Below are 16982 nucleotides of genomic sequence, written 5' to 3'. Positions count from 1 at the left end.
AATGCATACATTAATAATTAGCAGATTATTATTGTGAGACACCAAGTCGTTATTATGAGAATGTTTCTCATTAAAATGAGAAACTAAGCCATTATTTTTGCCTATTAGCTCAGTTGAGTGAAAACAATGATTACGTTGGTCATATTAATAGGAGACTTCCTCATAAAAGTATTTCATATCAACTTAAATTTTCATAATGGTGATTTAGCGCATCATAATAATGAGAAACATTCTTATAATAATTTTGTAAATTATGCATTATGATGACTTACCCATAATTAATGTTCGTAGAAAAAAAATATAATTTATGAGTATAATCTTATAATGAGAAACTTTAATTATTCTGACTTCTATCTTACAGAACCTTAAAAGTTAAACTTAAAAAAAAAGTTTAGCTGGCTCACATTGAAAGCACAACAACAAACAGACTGTTAAACCATGATTCATTTATTGCAAAAATGAGTATAAAAGACAAAAAATCAAGTTCAAAACATCAAGCCTGAAAATCTTACATTTCAGTGGGTGGTAAAATATTCTGTAAATGTCTGTAAAATTGTTAAATCTATTTCTTTTCATAACTGTTCTTTGACATTAATCTTGTACTAGCTGGTATGTACATCCTGTTATTTTGTTAAACAATACAATGATTTAACTGGTTCTAGTTACTTACAGGCTAAAGGTTTCTCTGTAAACTCTTTCTCGGCAACCATAACCAAATAGCTCCCAGGACTTACTGTATGCTTACGTTTCTGACTTCCCTATCTCAACCAACTCCATTTGATGTCGATTTTGATGAAACAATTAGTTTGAAATGATGCACAACAGTCAGTATCCATACTGGCTGAGAGTGGTTTTCACACAGTCTTTCTCGTAATTTCTTTCATTCGTCTCTTCTTAGCACTGCCAAAGATTAGCGCATTTCCTGCAGGAATAACACAAAGATAATGTCTGGCTTTCCTCATATTTATCCTATTACTCAAGCACCAAATAGAAAGCAGTTGAATAGAAAATACTGAACGACAGCAAATATATATATATATATATATATATATATATATATATATATACGCATATATAAAATTAGAGAACAAATGATAACGTCAACATTTACCATGTTTCATCCGAAGGTGCTTTAGAAGAGCTGACGTTGTGTATTCTTTGCGACCTCGAGATATGACGGCCCTACACATAAGGCACACTGCTTTGCTACAGTCTCCCTCTTTTAGAGAGAAATACTTCCATACAGGGCTTGATTTGGCTATCGTCCTCTTTTGCATTTCACAGCATTTACTGCTACAGTATGCCCTGTTCGTACACAATATGTTGTGATAGGAAACGTGATTGGCCTCGTGAGATGAACTGCTGTGCTGAGATACCGTGGCAGGAGCTTCGCTGTTAGCACATCTTGGCTGGTTCGGGTGCTGTGCTCTGTAGATGTCTGAAGCCCCTAAAGGTAAATCTGGACTGTGCGGCGACCAGCTCTGATATGCATCTTCGGTGCTTCCCATTGCATCGCCTGAACACAAGCTGGAGTTCATGAATTCAACTTTGATTTTAGATGGGAAATGACAGTTTGTCATGTCATCCTCGCTAGGGTTTGTGTCAGTGTGATCGACACACACGTGAGAGCCTTCGTGGTTGCTGCTGGCTTTTGATGGCAAAGCTACAGATTCCCTGTAAGCGTCGACAGAGTACTCAGGCTTTTCCGGTTTTATGAAGGGATGCTGTTCGCCGAGCCTCTGGCTTTGGTCCTGCTGGATCTCTTCAAATGGTTCTGGCTCCTCGTTCTGGCGGCAGATCCATCCGGGCTGCCCAGGGGAGACGGGCTGATAAGACTGCGCAGGAGCTGAAAAACCTACAACAACATCACAATATTTACTTCACGCAGATAAAAAGATACTGTTGGACTGAAAACCTGTGTGGATCTGTAACGTGCGCTACAGCTACAACAGGAAAGGATATTTATTGAACATCTTTGAGGACAATAGATTTATTACAGGGCTTGGCTACAATTTTGTTAATTGTTGATCGTTATACATTCTACTACCTATAAATAAGTTTGTAACTATGTGTCAACTACATAAAATAACTCTCAGAGTAGGCCGTGAGGGTAGGTTTAGTAGAATAAAATGGCATATGCTTGCAAAGTTTCTCATAGTATGTTGTGGACCCATCAAAATAAAGTGTTAGAAGATATTAAGCAGACAGTCTAATACTCTACTGACCGCTAGTTGACATGCAGGTGCAATGTTACTTAATGTTAGTCCGCTTTAGACATTTAGCGTTATCTAAAAGCATTACCAAGAGCTTCTCCTCCCTTTTATTTTTTTAAATATAAGAACCTCTTAAGGAGGTTCTTAGTTTAATACCGTCAAACGATTAATCAAAACAAAACAAAATATTTATTCATAATAGAATTTATATGAATATATAGACACGTGAGTACGTGTAAATATTTTGAAAGTATGTACTGTGTATTTATATATACATAATATACACAGTACACACACACACAAAACTTGAGCTTGCTTTTTTTGAAAACATTTTTCACCAGAAAACGGATTGTGGTCAACAACCAAAACCTATGCATAGATTAATGGCTCATAAGATGAATAAAATACAAACAGCCAGAATACAGACGGAGTGGCTTTTCATTTTATGTCGAGTTTAACTCATGTCACTGCAGTGAATCATCATTTGCTACTAGTTATTGTTGTGAAACGTATATTCGGACACATCTGATTGGACCAATCATGGACACTCCCATGAGTACATAATGATTCATTAACATTTTTGGTCCCTATTCCAGTTCAATAGTGTTTCGGCAAATATTAAAAGCGCACTAGAGTAAACTGGATTACACTACATTAAATTAAAAACTAGACTGCTCGACTCGTATAATATGCATTTTTCATATTATTATTATTAAGGCCAGTGTTGACTAACACAACCTCAAATGCTAAGTAAATTAAAATATATATTTATGAATTACCCCGTGGTGATGAGTCAAACATGGACTCAACGCGGACAAATGAAAACATACGCAGATCGAGTAAAAACCTGATGTCCTGTTCTTAACGTGACACAAGCATTCACTATGTTTTGTAGCGTTTGATCGTCTCACCGGTATTTGTTTCTTCACTGAAGCACCCAGAGTCTCGCAACATTTCTTTGAGCCGTTTGTTTTCGCTCCGGATTCGCTCCGTTTCCTCCTCATACTCCCGAACCGTTCTGCCGACGGTGAAGATGATCTCCTTCACAGCAGCCATCAAGCGCTCGGTCATGAAAGTGTTCAGGCGATCCAGTTTAGTCATTGTTCTGCTTTATTTCAGGCCGCCGTATTTAAACTATAAATGAAGACAATACAGGTACCGATAGCAACGCAGACGTGCGCGTGAAAGTTCCCCCTTTAAAATCAAACCAGCAGCACATAGGGTCGCTGCGCTAACTGAGGCGGCTCTAGCTCCCTTCATAGGACAGGAGGAGACGGTACAGCTTTTACTGTGAAGCATCTTCGTCATTCATGTGAGCTATATTCAGTCACGGCTTCAAACTCGTGCACGGCGCGTGCAATGATAAACAGGCCATCTAATAAACATACTTTTGAAGAAATGTCGCAGTGTCTTACATGAGACTGGAGCCAGACATTATCCACTCTTTATCTCTCTGTTGAATCACACGCACTGATCAATAAAACACCATCTGTAGTGTAAAAAGTATAAACATTTTTGCTTTTCAAGAGCAAAAAGGCAAATTATTGAGCCAAATGTATTAGGGGAAAAAACGCAATTAACAAATGAAATCAGAAGATTTTGTCGTTAAGTCACAATATTCATAAACTTGCTTTATTGCTAAGATCAAATGTTTTACTGAAACCAGTCTCCAGTTACGATTAAAACATCACACTTAGCAGTTACAGATTTTATAGTTGTTTATACTAAATGATCAAATGACAGCAAAGACATCTATATTAATTTTTTAATATCTATAATTTTTATATTAAGTTATATATTTTTAAAAATATACTGTTCTTTTGAACGTCATCATTGAAATTGACACAAAAACATTATACAGCACAACTGTTTTCATCATTGATGGTATTTTTTGGGCACCAAATCATCACATTGGAATAATGTCTAAAGATTCACATGAATAGAGTAATGAAGTGTTATGTCTAGGCTCTCAACGTTGAATATGTGACTGCCTTAAGTTGTATTAGATACCAAAAAAGACCAATATACCCCTAGATTCCTCTAATTTTTTTTTATTTTCAATGAAGTTAATTAATAAACATATGCCATGACCTGCACAACAGAGCAGCCTCAAAGTAATCAATCCACAAAGTATTGAACCTATCAGATCGAGACAGCATTGTAAAACATATGTACATAAAAAACAAACAAAAAAAACCCCCAACAACACTAAGAGGTAAACAATAACTTCTAGCAATCTGCATCATGGTCTTTGACTGTACTGTGTCCTGCTTCTTCCCACTGGAAATCTCTTACCTCTGTGTCTGAAACAAAAGCATCCTCAGTCAAAAAAAGCTTTAAAAAGGTGGACAAGAAGTAACTATAGTGTATTTTGTTGCTTTTTAGGTTCGCATGGCAAGCAGTAACATTTTACCTTGCCTTGCGTCTGCAACTTTCTCCCCGGTATCATCTATAACAGCATTTGGTAAATCCTCCAGACTCTTTGTTGCTGGCTGTCAATAAAAACAAGAATGTTAATTCCATCCTCTTACATAAGAACAAAGTATTTTTAAAGCTGAAACTCTTTACCTCTATATACTCCTTTACCTCTTCATCCCTCACTGACATCACTTCATACTGAATTGATCTTTTTGCCCTTTTCACCAGTTTTTCCTGGTCTGGCGTGTCCCCTTGAAGACAACAAAAAACATTTTTACAGTTCATATAGAGCTCTGATTTTAATATATTACATAAAAGTAAAAAGTAGCTAAACAAGCAACCTGAACAAATGTACTACATACCAAATGTAAACTTCTGAAGTGGAATATACTCACCATGGCAAGCAAATGTGTGCTTTAATAGTCGATACTTCTGGATGAATCCCACATTACACTGATGACACCAAAATGGTCTCTCACCTGTGTGGAAATGTAAAAAATAAAGTGTGAACGAGCATAAATAATGATCCTGGCTCTTGGCACTCTGGCTATTTTGCTTATATGTGCAATATGTGATGATGTGAGTGTTAAAAATGGGTTTTGCACACACTGACCCGTGTGAGTGTATTCATGTCTGCGCAGCGTGTATGGACTGCCAAAAGTTGCCTTACAGTGCTGGCAGACATGCAGTTTTGAGTTGGGCATCTCTCCTCCACCCAGCAAGTCATCATCCATGATCAGTGACTACAAATGAGGAGTAAACATCACTGTTGATCCTATGTTTATTACTGGTATTTTGCAGTTCTGCTCAAGCACATTGTTCACATCCCTGTATTACACTCAAAGTACAAAGTTCAGAAAGTGTAATTTAACAATGATATTTACCTGATCGTGGGCACGTGAGCGCCTCTTCCTCCTCCTCTTCCCTGTTCCAGAAGTTTGGGCTTTCATGCTACTCTTGGGTGTGTCAACATCACACTTTGGGAGAGTTACTCCCTCATTACAATCTGTGTCTTCTTGACCAGTGCTTGGATTGGTATAATTACCTGATTTCAATTCATAACCTACTTTTTCAGGAGAACATCTGTATCGTAAAAAGCGACCATCTGTCTGTCTGTGCTCATTTGGACTTGAGATGTCTGGTTGTTTATTGCAGCTGAGGTCTGGATGGGAAGAACATCCTTGTTCATTTTCAAAACCGGCTTTATAGAGGGTGTTTAAGCAATGAAAACCCGATGGTTCCACATTGGCATCAATCTCTTCTGGACTAGAGGGGAAAATAAGTGTAGGAGTTGGAGGAATGGTCCCAGCATTAGGAAGCATTTCATCACAGCTAGCCTCAGCACTGTAAGTAGATTTTCCCCTACACTGCTCTAAATGTGAAGCAAAAGACTTCTTGTTAAATAACCCTAAACAGTAGATGCAATAAACACTACTGTCAAATGAACTCTCTGATGCAAACGTCCCAAATGGGTATGAATCTTGTTTACTACTTTGAATCTCAGTTGTGTTGTGCAGAATATTTCCCCTAGCTTGTAGAAGGTTCAGAAGTTGTTTCCTTTCTTGTGAGCTCTTGTCAAAGGTGAGAGCTTTTGCCACCTCTGGTTCATTAGGATGAACTGACTGAAGATGATCCATCATTCTGTGATGTGGCTGCTTGCAGTAACAGCAGTGATGTATTTTGAATATGTTGGAGTTGGAGTCACTGGAGTTGGTTTGGCATTCAGGACCCTGCAAAGAAGACACAATTACAAATAATTTATAAGAGCATAATAAATTAATCAAATAACATAATAATTCAAAATTCTCTGTATGGTCAGTTTTTGCATATTAGCGGAAATAAGCATTAAAAGCTTGCTTCACAAAAAATAAACAAAACACTTAAAAAAAAAATAAACACCTGAGAATGAGAACTTGGACAACTTTTCTTTGACTCCTCTTTCAGACAGCTGATCTGGTAGATGCTTTTTCTCTTGTCACAACCACAGCTATTCTTCTCTTCTTGAAGATCACTCTTGTAATTTAAGGTACTCCAAGAGTAAGACATGTCTTACTTCTCCGGATTGGATTTCTTCAACAAAATTAAGTTGAGTTAGCTGATTCCCACTTCTGCCAACATCTGGATTTTCAATACTTTGAGGCTGCTGACACCGAGTTTGTTCAGTGTCCGGTGTTATTACAGCTATTAGGATCTGCAGTGTGACTTGCAGAGACCTTGAAGATGTTCCTTTCTACATCTTGGGTTTGCTCTGTCTGAGTGATCAAACACGTATCATCAAACACTGCTAGATTAAGAGTGCATTTTGATACTGAACTGCATTCTGGATAAGTGTTTAAGGATGTAGGACTTGAAGGAACCTTTGGTTTTGAAGAGAGCTAAAGGCTGTCACAACATCCAGTATCACAAGAATAACTATTAGGTTTTAGATCACAAGACATTTCTGCATCTGAACAAAATGATTGGTTCACAAGTCGGGAATGATTCTGTTTGTTTTATAAGAGACTGCTGAAAAACACTGCAACCAGAGTTTGAAATAAGAAAGGATGTAACTGTAGATTTACAGAGCAGCATTCTGGCTAGAGTTAAGATTAAGTGGACTTGAGGGATTCGGATCACAAATCTTCTGTGCTGAGCTGTCACTAGTGCATAGAATTTGGGAATGATCTGACACTAAAGTATGGTTCTCCTTCGCCTTTTATATAAATCTAAAAGAACTGATAAATGAGCAATTAGTTGGCTTTAAAGGTCTGGATATGATGATAGTATCTGGAGTAAAGTTTCCCAATTCTGCATCAAACGTTTCCTGAGTTTTGTTGAATGCACCTGGATTTTTGTTGTGCTTACATATAAAAGAATGCTCCTGAAATTTGTTCCATTCCAAGACTCCTGGCAAAAAATACAGTGAATAATGTCTTCATCACAATCCATTTTAGAATCTTTAGGTTGGTTGAAGTTCTTTTTAATAGCAAAACTGCTCAATAATGTTTTCCTTTCTTTACCGTCTTTGTCAGGACTTTTACCACTTCATATTCTCCTACATGTTCACACTTTATGTGCAGTTCTATCTTTCTACATGCCTTCCCACATAACCGACAATATAGTGGTTGCATTACAGTTTTTTTTGTTCTCCACTGCTCACTGCAGTCTTGCATGTACCGTCAGAGGTTTGATGGGATGTTAGAAAGTCTGAGGGCATTTCGAATTCTTCAGAACGTTTCACAAATAATTTTTCACATTTTGTACAGAAGGTTCATTCATCCCTGAGATATCAGAGTTGTCAGCTGAATCATCCAGAAGAGATTCTGACATCTGACATAAATTCAAAAGAAAACAGTATAATTAAATAGAAACTGAGATTTCTCTGTATTTACATTTCCGCAGGCTGATTACGAACTCATTTACTTTTGAGTCCGTATTGTACTTTTCATTCTGCTATTGTATACCTGTTTGTTCAGACCCAGCTTATTATTTTTTCTCTCGCTACTAACAGTCTCCATGTCGAGCAGTTTCTTGTCAGCATTAATGTCCGACAGACATTCTTGACCAGCAAACACCATATCAGATGCTTGACATGATATTCTCTCCTCTAAACCCGTGGGCCTGTCCTTTGTTTGTCTGATGGTGGTAAAGGCCATCTGGTCTCTGACTGGGTCATGTGAGATACTCTGGCCATCAGTATGTTGTGAGGCACCATCAGTAGATTTGGTAGATTCAGTTGTATCTGAAGCTGGACAGATGGAGTCGCTGGAGGAATTTTTGCCAGGCGTGCGCCCCACTTCTAATTGTTTATTTTGAGTGCTAGGGCGAGAGGTGGTTTTCTTTGTATTTAAACCTTTGGAAGGACCTCCATCAACATTGTCTTCAACATCTGAGAGGACAACACAAACTAATTTTGAGTTAACGTTCTTCTGCATGGCGTCAGTACTAGTTTCCTTGAACAAAGATTCTAAAACGCTACTCTGTGGCATTACTGTTAATTTCATAGAAGAAATGTTCTTACAATCACACGTTGTTCTTCCACATTCAGGCAGAGCATTTTCAGCAGCAGTTCTTTCATATGACTGTTCTGGTTCATCATCTATTACTATGAGTGATACCTGGTCTCTGGGTGTGTTTTCTGAAACACCAGGAAAATGAAAGTTGCAGTTGCCTTTTTGTTGGCTCTTGACGTTATTTCCAGCAGAGGATTCAAAGACCACTGAGCTCCCAACATTGTCATGCTGTACTTCCGAATCATGCTTTTGAGATCCAACCTTCATACAGACTATTTCTGTCTTGGTGTAGCAAATTTCAGGCTTGTTTTGGGTGCCATGACCAGAAAACTCCACTGCCAATTTGCAAGGATTGGAATCCACAATTTCATCTTCCACAGCTTCCACCATTTCATCATCAGCCCGTTTTGAGGTTTGTTCATGATCAAAGCCACTACTTTTTCCAGGGCAACCTGCTTTTAAGTCGGCTACCTGAGGCACTGAGCTCCAGTTCTTGCACGCAGTCATAATTGGTTGTAAAATAATCCTGGGCTGCATATTAAAGTGGCTCATGATGTCACTGACCCGCGTGGTTTTGGTTCTTTGATTACTCTTGTAAGAGGTGGTAGGCTGCTCAATAGCTGTACTGCTTGCGAGAGCTCCAGACACTGCATGGATTGCATTGCTGTTCAAATGTGCAGACCTGCCCTTATTCACCGTCTCTTCACTCGCAGCTTCTTCAGACTCGTCACTTTTGTCCCCTGAAGGCTGCATTGGGGAAAAGCGACAATCAACCATTAGGTTCTTTAGGGTCACAATGACCTAGGATTCACTTCACAAATAATTCTTCTTTTTTTCCCCAAAGATATGAAACTGGATGAAACTAGCAGTCAAAATGTTTAATCACAGAGTCTTTCCTACCTCCTGATTATGGATTTTCGGGATTTTGCCCCTTTTCAGGTCACCATAAAAACGTTTCTTGCGCTGACGATAGGCGTACGGTTTCTCACCACAGTGAATCTGCATATGCATCAAAAGCCGCATTTCCCAAGCAAAAACCTTGCCACAAAATGGGCAGGGTAGTGGCCCTTGACCTCTGTTTCTGCTTTTCCGTAACAAGTCTTTCTTTGATGATCCATGAGGTGTCTGCTGAAGGGGTACGAAAAAATAATTTTAATACATATTTGTGCATGAGGTAATCTATAAAATGAGGGCCTTTAACAAAAAGGATTTATACAAGTTAATGTGCAATATATACTATAATAATCTAAACAGATAGAATAAAACTGGGAACGTAATGGTGCTTTTAAAAGGGCATTACTAACCTTGCCGATTCCTACATTAGAATTTGCAATATACACATTATTGAGGAAACAAAAGTAAACATTAAAGTTGTAATAATTTAGTTTTAAAATTGTCTGTATTATCTAGTAAATTTGGTATTGGTTATTAAAGTTATCATTTACACTTCAATGTAAAAAATTAAATGGCACCCATTTTGTAGACTAACCCACATGTCAGTGTTGCTGTTATTCCACGTACAAGTTTATTGCCATTTCCTTGTTTGCTATGTCTCTTTTGATCGTTTGTCTTAGCGTCAGTAGCTCGTTCTTGATGGTTACGCATGTGCATCCTTAACCAATTCTTACAGCCACAGACTTTACCAGAAATTGCGCAGACATGGGAGTCACGTTTTCTTTTAATTTTCTTAATTCTGGTTCCAATGATTGTGAAAGATTTTCAAGATCCTTATCAATAAACAAATTATGCTTGTCATAGTTCACGATTTAAGACTATGAAATGTGAAGGTATATTCAGAGCATTCTTCAGGTTTTTGTAAAGAACACATACCGTAGCATTTGGGTTGTGATTATTTGTTGGCATCTCATCATCAAGCCTCTTTTTTCCTTCCCATTTAGTTTCTTCTTTTTTCTTGATTGTCATTCCAACTTGCTCTCTTTTCCTTTTCTTTTCATCCTGTAACCTATGTCCTATATGTTTCCTTGAGTGTTTCTTTAGCCTCTTCTCCAGAATAAAGTCTTTGCCACATGTTGCGCATGGAAACGTAGTCCTCTGGTATTTAGTGCTTGATGTACCACAGTCAGAGCCTGAGATGTCCTTTGATTGTTCAGAAATGCCCTCTGACTCATCTGTGCCTTTTTTAGAAAGATCTGCACTTTGTTGCGTCTCATCTGTGCCTATTTTAGGAAGATTTACACTTTCTTCAGCGTCATCTGTGCCCATCACAGAATGATGTTCACTTTCTCCAGCCTCATCTGTGCCCAGTATAGGAAGATCTGTACTCTCTTCAGCATCATCTTTTGTGAATGTTGGCACATCAACAACTAAAATAGACTCATCACTTGTTTGACTTGCTTTAGCTTTGACCTTTCTTGAGCCTTTAGTTTTCTGGCTATTCAGTCTCATCTTCTTAGTGATTTCCCGTTTCTGAGCTTTGCGCTTACGCAATCGCTTATCGATCAATAAAAAAGGAATGTGGGTTATTATACAGGAATAAAAGTTCAAAAATGATCTGTCTCGGCGAAGTATATATTAAAGGGGTCATCAGACGCCCATTTTCCACAAGATGTGATTAATTTTTTTTATTTTTAATACAAAAAAAAGTCTATAACATACTTTAAATTTCTCAATATTACATTCTTGTCTACAACTGCTCCAGTGTCGAAACAATGACGAACTGTTGACAGCTCACTCAGGGCGGGACTGAGGTAAAACACCAGTGTCAATCAACTATTGTGGGAGGGGTCTGGGCTGTGTGATGTCAGACAAGCATCTGACAACAATTTGATTCAAGAAAGGGGTTATAATATTTGGGAATTAAAAACACTGAGTGGGTTTTTATCATTATAGGGTGGTTGTGTACACACACCGCCAACTCACATTTCAGTTCAAACACCATGTAAAAGGGAATTGTGCATCCGATGACCCCTTTAACACCTGCTTATTCAGTTGTAAATCTGAAAACTAACCTTAGTGACAAGCTGTTGTGACCTCGTACGGCCACTGCCATACACGTTAAAGTAATCACTCCTGTTCCTTACTTCCCCGTGATGAGTGCGAATGTGTGGCATCAGCCATCCTTCACGAGCAAACACTTTATCACAATGCGGGCAGGCATACGTTTTCTTTACCTCCTTCACATTCTGTACTTCTGTCGTTTTAGGCACTACCTCCATAGTTTCTTCTTTAGTCAGCTAAGAGGAATACAGATATCCAAACTTAATAGAAACACATCCAGATCAAGTTTACACATCCAGATCAAGTTTATACAATGTGTGAGCAGGTACCTCAGTCTTGATTTGCCGAGCTCTGTGTAATAAAGCCCTTTTGGTCTCATGGGACTTCATGTGGACACGCAACCGGCTTGCGTGAAAGAAGACTTTGTCACAGTCTGGACAAGGGAAATCACTTTTGTCAGCAACTTTGGCCTTCTTCTCCACATAAATCTTTCTTTGCCTCTGAAAGACATGCAAGTCCATTTAACAATGAGAAGCATGGAAAGACATACTGCTCCAAACATTATTACACCCTGGATATAAAAGTGGATGTATAATGTCTGTCATTTTTTCTTTTAAATAAAAGTCATTTCAGGTAAACAGCATATTTAAACAATGACTCTCCAACAGTGAACTCGAAAGTGCAATGATACTGTAGGACCATGAGTGGCATTTAATCTACAGTACATTTTCCCCCCAACATGTCAAGGCATTACAAAAATCTAAAATATATATGATTGTATTAAAGCAAACCACCTACAGAAAAGACTAAAATTCAAAAATTCATTTCAAACAAATTTTATTAAAACAACTGCATTAAAATTGCACTGTATATATAATTATACACAAATGGTTTATTTTATTAAAAATAAAAAATCCAAAAGTTTATGATATTCTAATTTTTTTAATATACAAATATAAACATTGTGTCCAAATTGATTACATATTTACAAAGTTCCGACGGATGGTTCTTCGGCTATCAAAACCTGTTTTATTTCACCTTCTCCCTCTACAATGCGTTCTTCTGGCTCAAAACGCTCTAATTTAATCGAAGTTGTGTCCAAAGTGTTGATCAGCATATTGACTGGTCGGCTGAACCCTTTTGCCTCTAAGTAGGCACGTCGATGGTTTATTCTAAGATGAGACCATAAATTAGAGGTGTTCTTCCGAGCAGCCTTGCTGGACCCCTGGCTAACTCTGGCTGCACATGCATGGCAGAAGACTTCACCATATGCATCTTTTGAAAAGTAGTCCCAAACTTTGCTAAAACAGCGGTTTGAAACTAATTCCACCTGTGAAGCAATAAGAAAAATATGCATAAGCTTTGTGTTACACTTGAGTGATACTTTATTTGCATTCAAGATTTCTACAGCTGATACTGGTCTTATAGATATTTAAATGCAGGGTTTTCAACCACAGGTCATTAAAAACATTGAATATTCTTTGAAAGTTCTTAACTATTTTAAGAATTATATAACGTAACATTGTTACATTATACATATATAAAACAAAAATACTAGAGGTACTTGGGTTGGCTGAGAGAGATCTCCCGAGTTGAAAAGACCTCATGTAATAATCTTCAAAATAGCGTGGATTGGTTAAACAAACACCAGTGGAATAAACTGCCATATATTGCAACTACATTAAATAGTGCATTGGTTAAATCTACTGCTCTCAGGAACAATCTTCAGACAAATGTAATAACTAATCTACCTTTCCTACCTGTCTTTTCCTGTTGACTGCACGCAGTACTGACAAACCCATTTCTTTTAAAGAAGTAGACTACTCGAATGAAATAGAGGTTGCTGAAATACTGATTACAGTACATCTTTGGCCTTCAATTCAGGTTTAGCTAAACCTATAATCTACTCATCTAGCTCAGAACATAAAAACATTATGATCACAGATTACCTAGCTACAGCAGTTACAGTAACAGTAGATGCAGCAGTTTGTTTGAATGAACAGCATGTGTTTCATCCACATATCAACTCTGTTTTCAGAACTATCATTTTCGGCCTCAGACTCACCGTTAAAACAGCATCCGCTTCAGTGGTTGCTTTCTTGTTCTCTTCGTAGATTGGATGCAGCTGTATGAGTGCGTTTAGTTCATTCTAAGATACACGCTTACTATCTTAGGACTTGCTGAATGACTATACAGAGGTCATTATTTATACACTTTGGTGGCAAGACCAATGTATCGGCCTCTACTTGTGTATTTTGAGGTTACAACCATCAGCCAGTAACCAAACAACTTCTCTTTTGTTTTTTTAAAGTGCATTTTGAGTAAATGTTTTCTTTTTATTTCAGAAAGTTTGTGTACATTTGCTTTTATTAAATACCCTACTTTCTCGATATCGGTTGAAAACACCATATTAGTCAACCACTACTTCAAAGTGTGCACTTTTTAACTTTTTTTTTTTAATCACTTTATTGACTCTTACTGCAACAACACTGTGTATCGTTTCACATCACACCAAATGTTTAAAATAGCAGTCGTTTCATATCTATGATTTTAGTATTTTCTGACTATTTCATTTTCTCCCCATTCTTTGTTTATATCCTTAAGAAGGATGTATGTGTGTGTGTGTGAAGGAAAGAAAATCTCCATGTATGCATTTCCACACACACTATTTATGACACTAGAGAACGTGCAGTACCTTGGGTAATCTCCTGTTCGCATCCACTATCTCCTCAGTTCCTGAATGTGCTTGGCTGGGCAGGTTGACAAGTGCGGTGACTGTGTGGGTCTTCATGTGCAAGGCTAACTGACAGGGCCGAGCGAACACCCGGTGAGGGCAATGAGGGCACTGACACGTCTGGTTTACAACCCTCTTTTTTTCGCGCCGATTGCGCACAGGGGTGGTAATTCTCTTTTCTGGTTCTTTATCACTGCTGGTGTGGTCACTCTCAGGCTCTTCTTCGTGGCCCGGTGCAGTAGTTTCAGGTGATGCACTGCTCCTGTTCGTCTGCTCGGAGCCATCTGACAGATCGTCCACAATTTCTCTCAGCTGCGTGTGAGAAAATAACATAAGCTATTTTAATACGGTTTATCAAAACATCCTCGTTTTACATTCATAAAACTTTGTTGGCTTCCTGAGTGTTAAGATAAGTTGCACGTTCAATTAAATATGACCCTTAAATGTTATACTATGCTAATCTAATCAGTAGGGGGCCTATATTAAACGTGAAAAAGTTATAGGTGGGTTTGATTCGTACTATTCGCCAAAAAATTAAAAAGTAAAAATGGGTCAGTTTTGATGTCACGTTGACTCTAATTGTACTGCTGTTTACCTTAGAGAGCCTATGCAGCTTGCTCTTTTTCTTATTGTCACCATAGAAGCACGCCTTGCGCCGGCGGTACGCATAAGGCCTCTCTGTGGAATGAATGCGCATGTGAACCATCAGTCTCTGTTTACTTCCGAAAACTTTACCACAGTCTGGACAGGCAAAGGACATCCTTTGCCTTCTGTTCTGACTTCTCCAGTGCCGGACCCTGCTGGGACCCGAAGTGGGATCAAAGTCCAGAGGGGCCATGTAATTTTGGGCAGAGTCCCAGGTCATGTTGTCGACCAGGCCATAGGCGATACCAGTGCCTGTCCCGGCATTGTCAGGTCCCTGATCAATGCTTTGAGGTAATGCGGGGATGCTGCACAGGGGTAGATCAGTCGCCTCCGTTTTGATCACGACAGCTTCCGATTCCGGTCCGAACCCAAAGTTGACAGCACCCTCATCTTGCCGGGATGGATTGGCCTCGTCCGTGGTGGAAACTGACACTGGTTCTGATGGGCCTGAGAATTACAACAAACCAAAGTGCAACAGTTGGATGTGCTTTCTCTTAATGCAAAACTGAGCATCTGTATTGGCTATGAGCATCTGTACTGAGCATCATGCTATTGGCCTGTTCTGTCGTATAGTGCGTTTAGGTTCTTCCTGTGGACTCTAGAGGGGGCAGCTCTAATCCGCGTGCCCCCTGAACGTTTTGGAGCGAAAACATCCGACAGGCAATTCACAGATCAGCGTTTACTTCGGCCTAAAGCTAGTGTAGTTCTGAAAACAAATGTTTATAACTCTATTTATAATGAAGCTGAATCCTCGCGGATAATCTCACCAAAACAACGTCCAGGGCCGCGTATGAAATGTAGTGCATAAAACTATGTAGCAACCGAGTAAGTGAACTAAACGTTTCAAGAAAGCTCCCCTCGTGGCATTTTTAACTCTTGCTACTTCGTGTCCTGTGCGGTACGTTGCATTACTACTACACCGCCGCGGGTCTGTCGCGCTACCTGGCCAGTCGGCTCGGTTTGCCCCCTCCATCCATCGCAGCCTCCGTCTCAGAACCTCGTTTTCTTTCCGCGCTCGGATCGTCTCTTCCTCGTACTCCAGCACCGTGCCGCCGACCATCTCCATGATCTGCTCCACCGCCGCCATCAGGCGCTCGTTGAGCGCGCGGTGCAGGAGCTGCAGCTTGGTCATCGCGTAGGTTTTCCAGCGGTTAAATTCTGCAGCGAACGCAAACCACCGAAAGAGCTAGCCGTCCCCGACGCATGAACGGTTTGCTTTTCTCCTCGAAATTTCGGAGGCAGTCGGAAGCTGCTGACTGACACCTACCGCACTGGAGCGCGGCTGCACAGCGGACCGAGAGCAAGGCGAAACAAAATGGTAGAGAAAGTTGTTTATATACAAGGATAAACGCGGGTTTCTAAGTAGTTAAGTATAGAGACATATAAGATTGCAAGTCACTTTGGCAAGACATCAGGCGACCACAACAGCAACGTTTTTTTCTTCAGCGTGGTTGCAAGTCACAAGTTAGTGTCATTACGCATTTTGTTTTTATATACAAACATTTATACATCACAAAAACACGTTTTGTGTAAAGTAGTTTATATAACTAAGCTAGCTGTAGATGCGCAAAACTGTGCTTTACAATGAATAGTTTAACAGATTTTTTTTTACAGTTCTTTAATCAAAATTTCACCTTTTTTGAGAATATTCTTATAATATATTCTTACAAATATGTACAGCTCCTGCTAAAATGAGTAATGTATATGACTGAAAGCTCTGACGGGACCCATCGTAAGGTTTCTGATGATGATCATAATAAGTGTCCACCAAATGACTGCAATAATTTAAATGATAATTGCTCATTTAAAACGGTGGTTAAAAAAAACTGTTTGGGAAAAACTCCAATTTAATAAAAGGTTTACTTTAGTAACATTTCCTCGAGATTAAGGTTAATTGTTTTACATGAAAATGACATTAGTCGACCATTTGCCTTCGGCTGTGAAAAGACAGAGCCCCAATGAACCTGGCAGAGAGCCTACTACACAGGAACATGAAAGACAAGAAAATTACGAATAACGATA

General features: G+C 38.9%; 3 protein-coding genes across 5 annotated transcripts; all 3 read right to left on the bottom strand.

Moving 5' to 3' along the window:
- Positions 1-426: 426 nt before the first annotated feature.
- Positions 427-3475, bottom strand: si:dkey-93n13.2. The gene is made up of 3 exons (XM_043228894.1): positions 3125-3475; positions 1112-1855; positions 427-922 (listed from the first exon to the last, which is right to left on the bottom strand). Exons 1-3 carry the CDS (start codon positions 3312-3314, stop codon positions 855-857), a joined length of 1002 nt encoding a protein of 333 aa, XP_043084829.1. The 5' UTR covers positions 3315-3475; the 3' UTR covers positions 427-854.
- Positions 3476-4248: 773 nt separating this feature from the next.
- LOC122341263 (PR domain zinc finger protein 5) lies at positions 4249-6679 on the bottom strand. The gene is made up of 7 exons (XM_043234635.1): positions 6531-6679; positions 5516-6361; positions 5245-5374; positions 5027-5110; positions 4782-4882; positions 4627-4705; positions 4249-4516 (listed from the first exon to the last, which is right to left on the bottom strand). Exons 1-7 carry the CDS (start codon positions 6675-6677, stop codon positions 4443-4445), a joined length of 1461 nt encoding a protein of 486 aa, XP_043090570.1. The 5' UTR covers positions 6678-6679; the 3' UTR covers positions 4249-4442.
- A 1134-nt stretch (positions 6680-7813) lies between these two features.
- Positions 7814-16285, bottom strand: zgc:66474 (uncharacterized protein LOC327500 homolog). Of its 3 annotated transcripts, XM_043234634.1 has the most exons (10): positions 15903-16285; positions 14911-15407; positions 14277-14627; positions 11911-12081; positions 11593-11817; positions 10454-11074; positions 9524-9751; positions 8632-9370; positions 8075-8499; positions 7814-7940 (listed from the first exon to the last, which is right to left on the bottom strand). In XM_043234634.1, the coding sequence occupies exons 1-10, from the start codon at positions 16090-16092 to the stop codon at positions 7848-7850; spliced, it is 3540 nt and encodes a 1179-aa protein (XP_043090569.1). In that variant the 5' UTR covers positions 16093-16285; the 3' UTR covers positions 7814-7847. The 3 variants fall into 3 exon arrangements, with proteins under 3 accessions (XP_043090569.1, XP_043090567.1, XP_043090568.1); XM_043234632.1 differs by having other exon boundaries at positions 8075-9370; XM_043234633.1 differs by having other exon boundaries at positions 8075-9370; positions 9524-9748.
- Between the last annotated feature and the right edge of the window lie 697 nt (positions 16286-16982).

This window comes from Puntigrus tetrazona, chromosome 3 (assembly GCF_018831695.1).
Source record: "Puntigrus tetrazona isolate hp1 chromosome 3, ASM1883169v1, whole genome shotgun sequence".
Classification (NCBI taxonomy): domain Eukaryota; kingdom Metazoa; phylum Chordata; class Actinopteri; order Cypriniformes; family Cyprinidae; genus Puntigrus; species Puntigrus tetrazona.
Note: the sequence above shows the minus strand (reverse complement) of the source record. Positions and strands in the feature narration are given on the sequence as shown.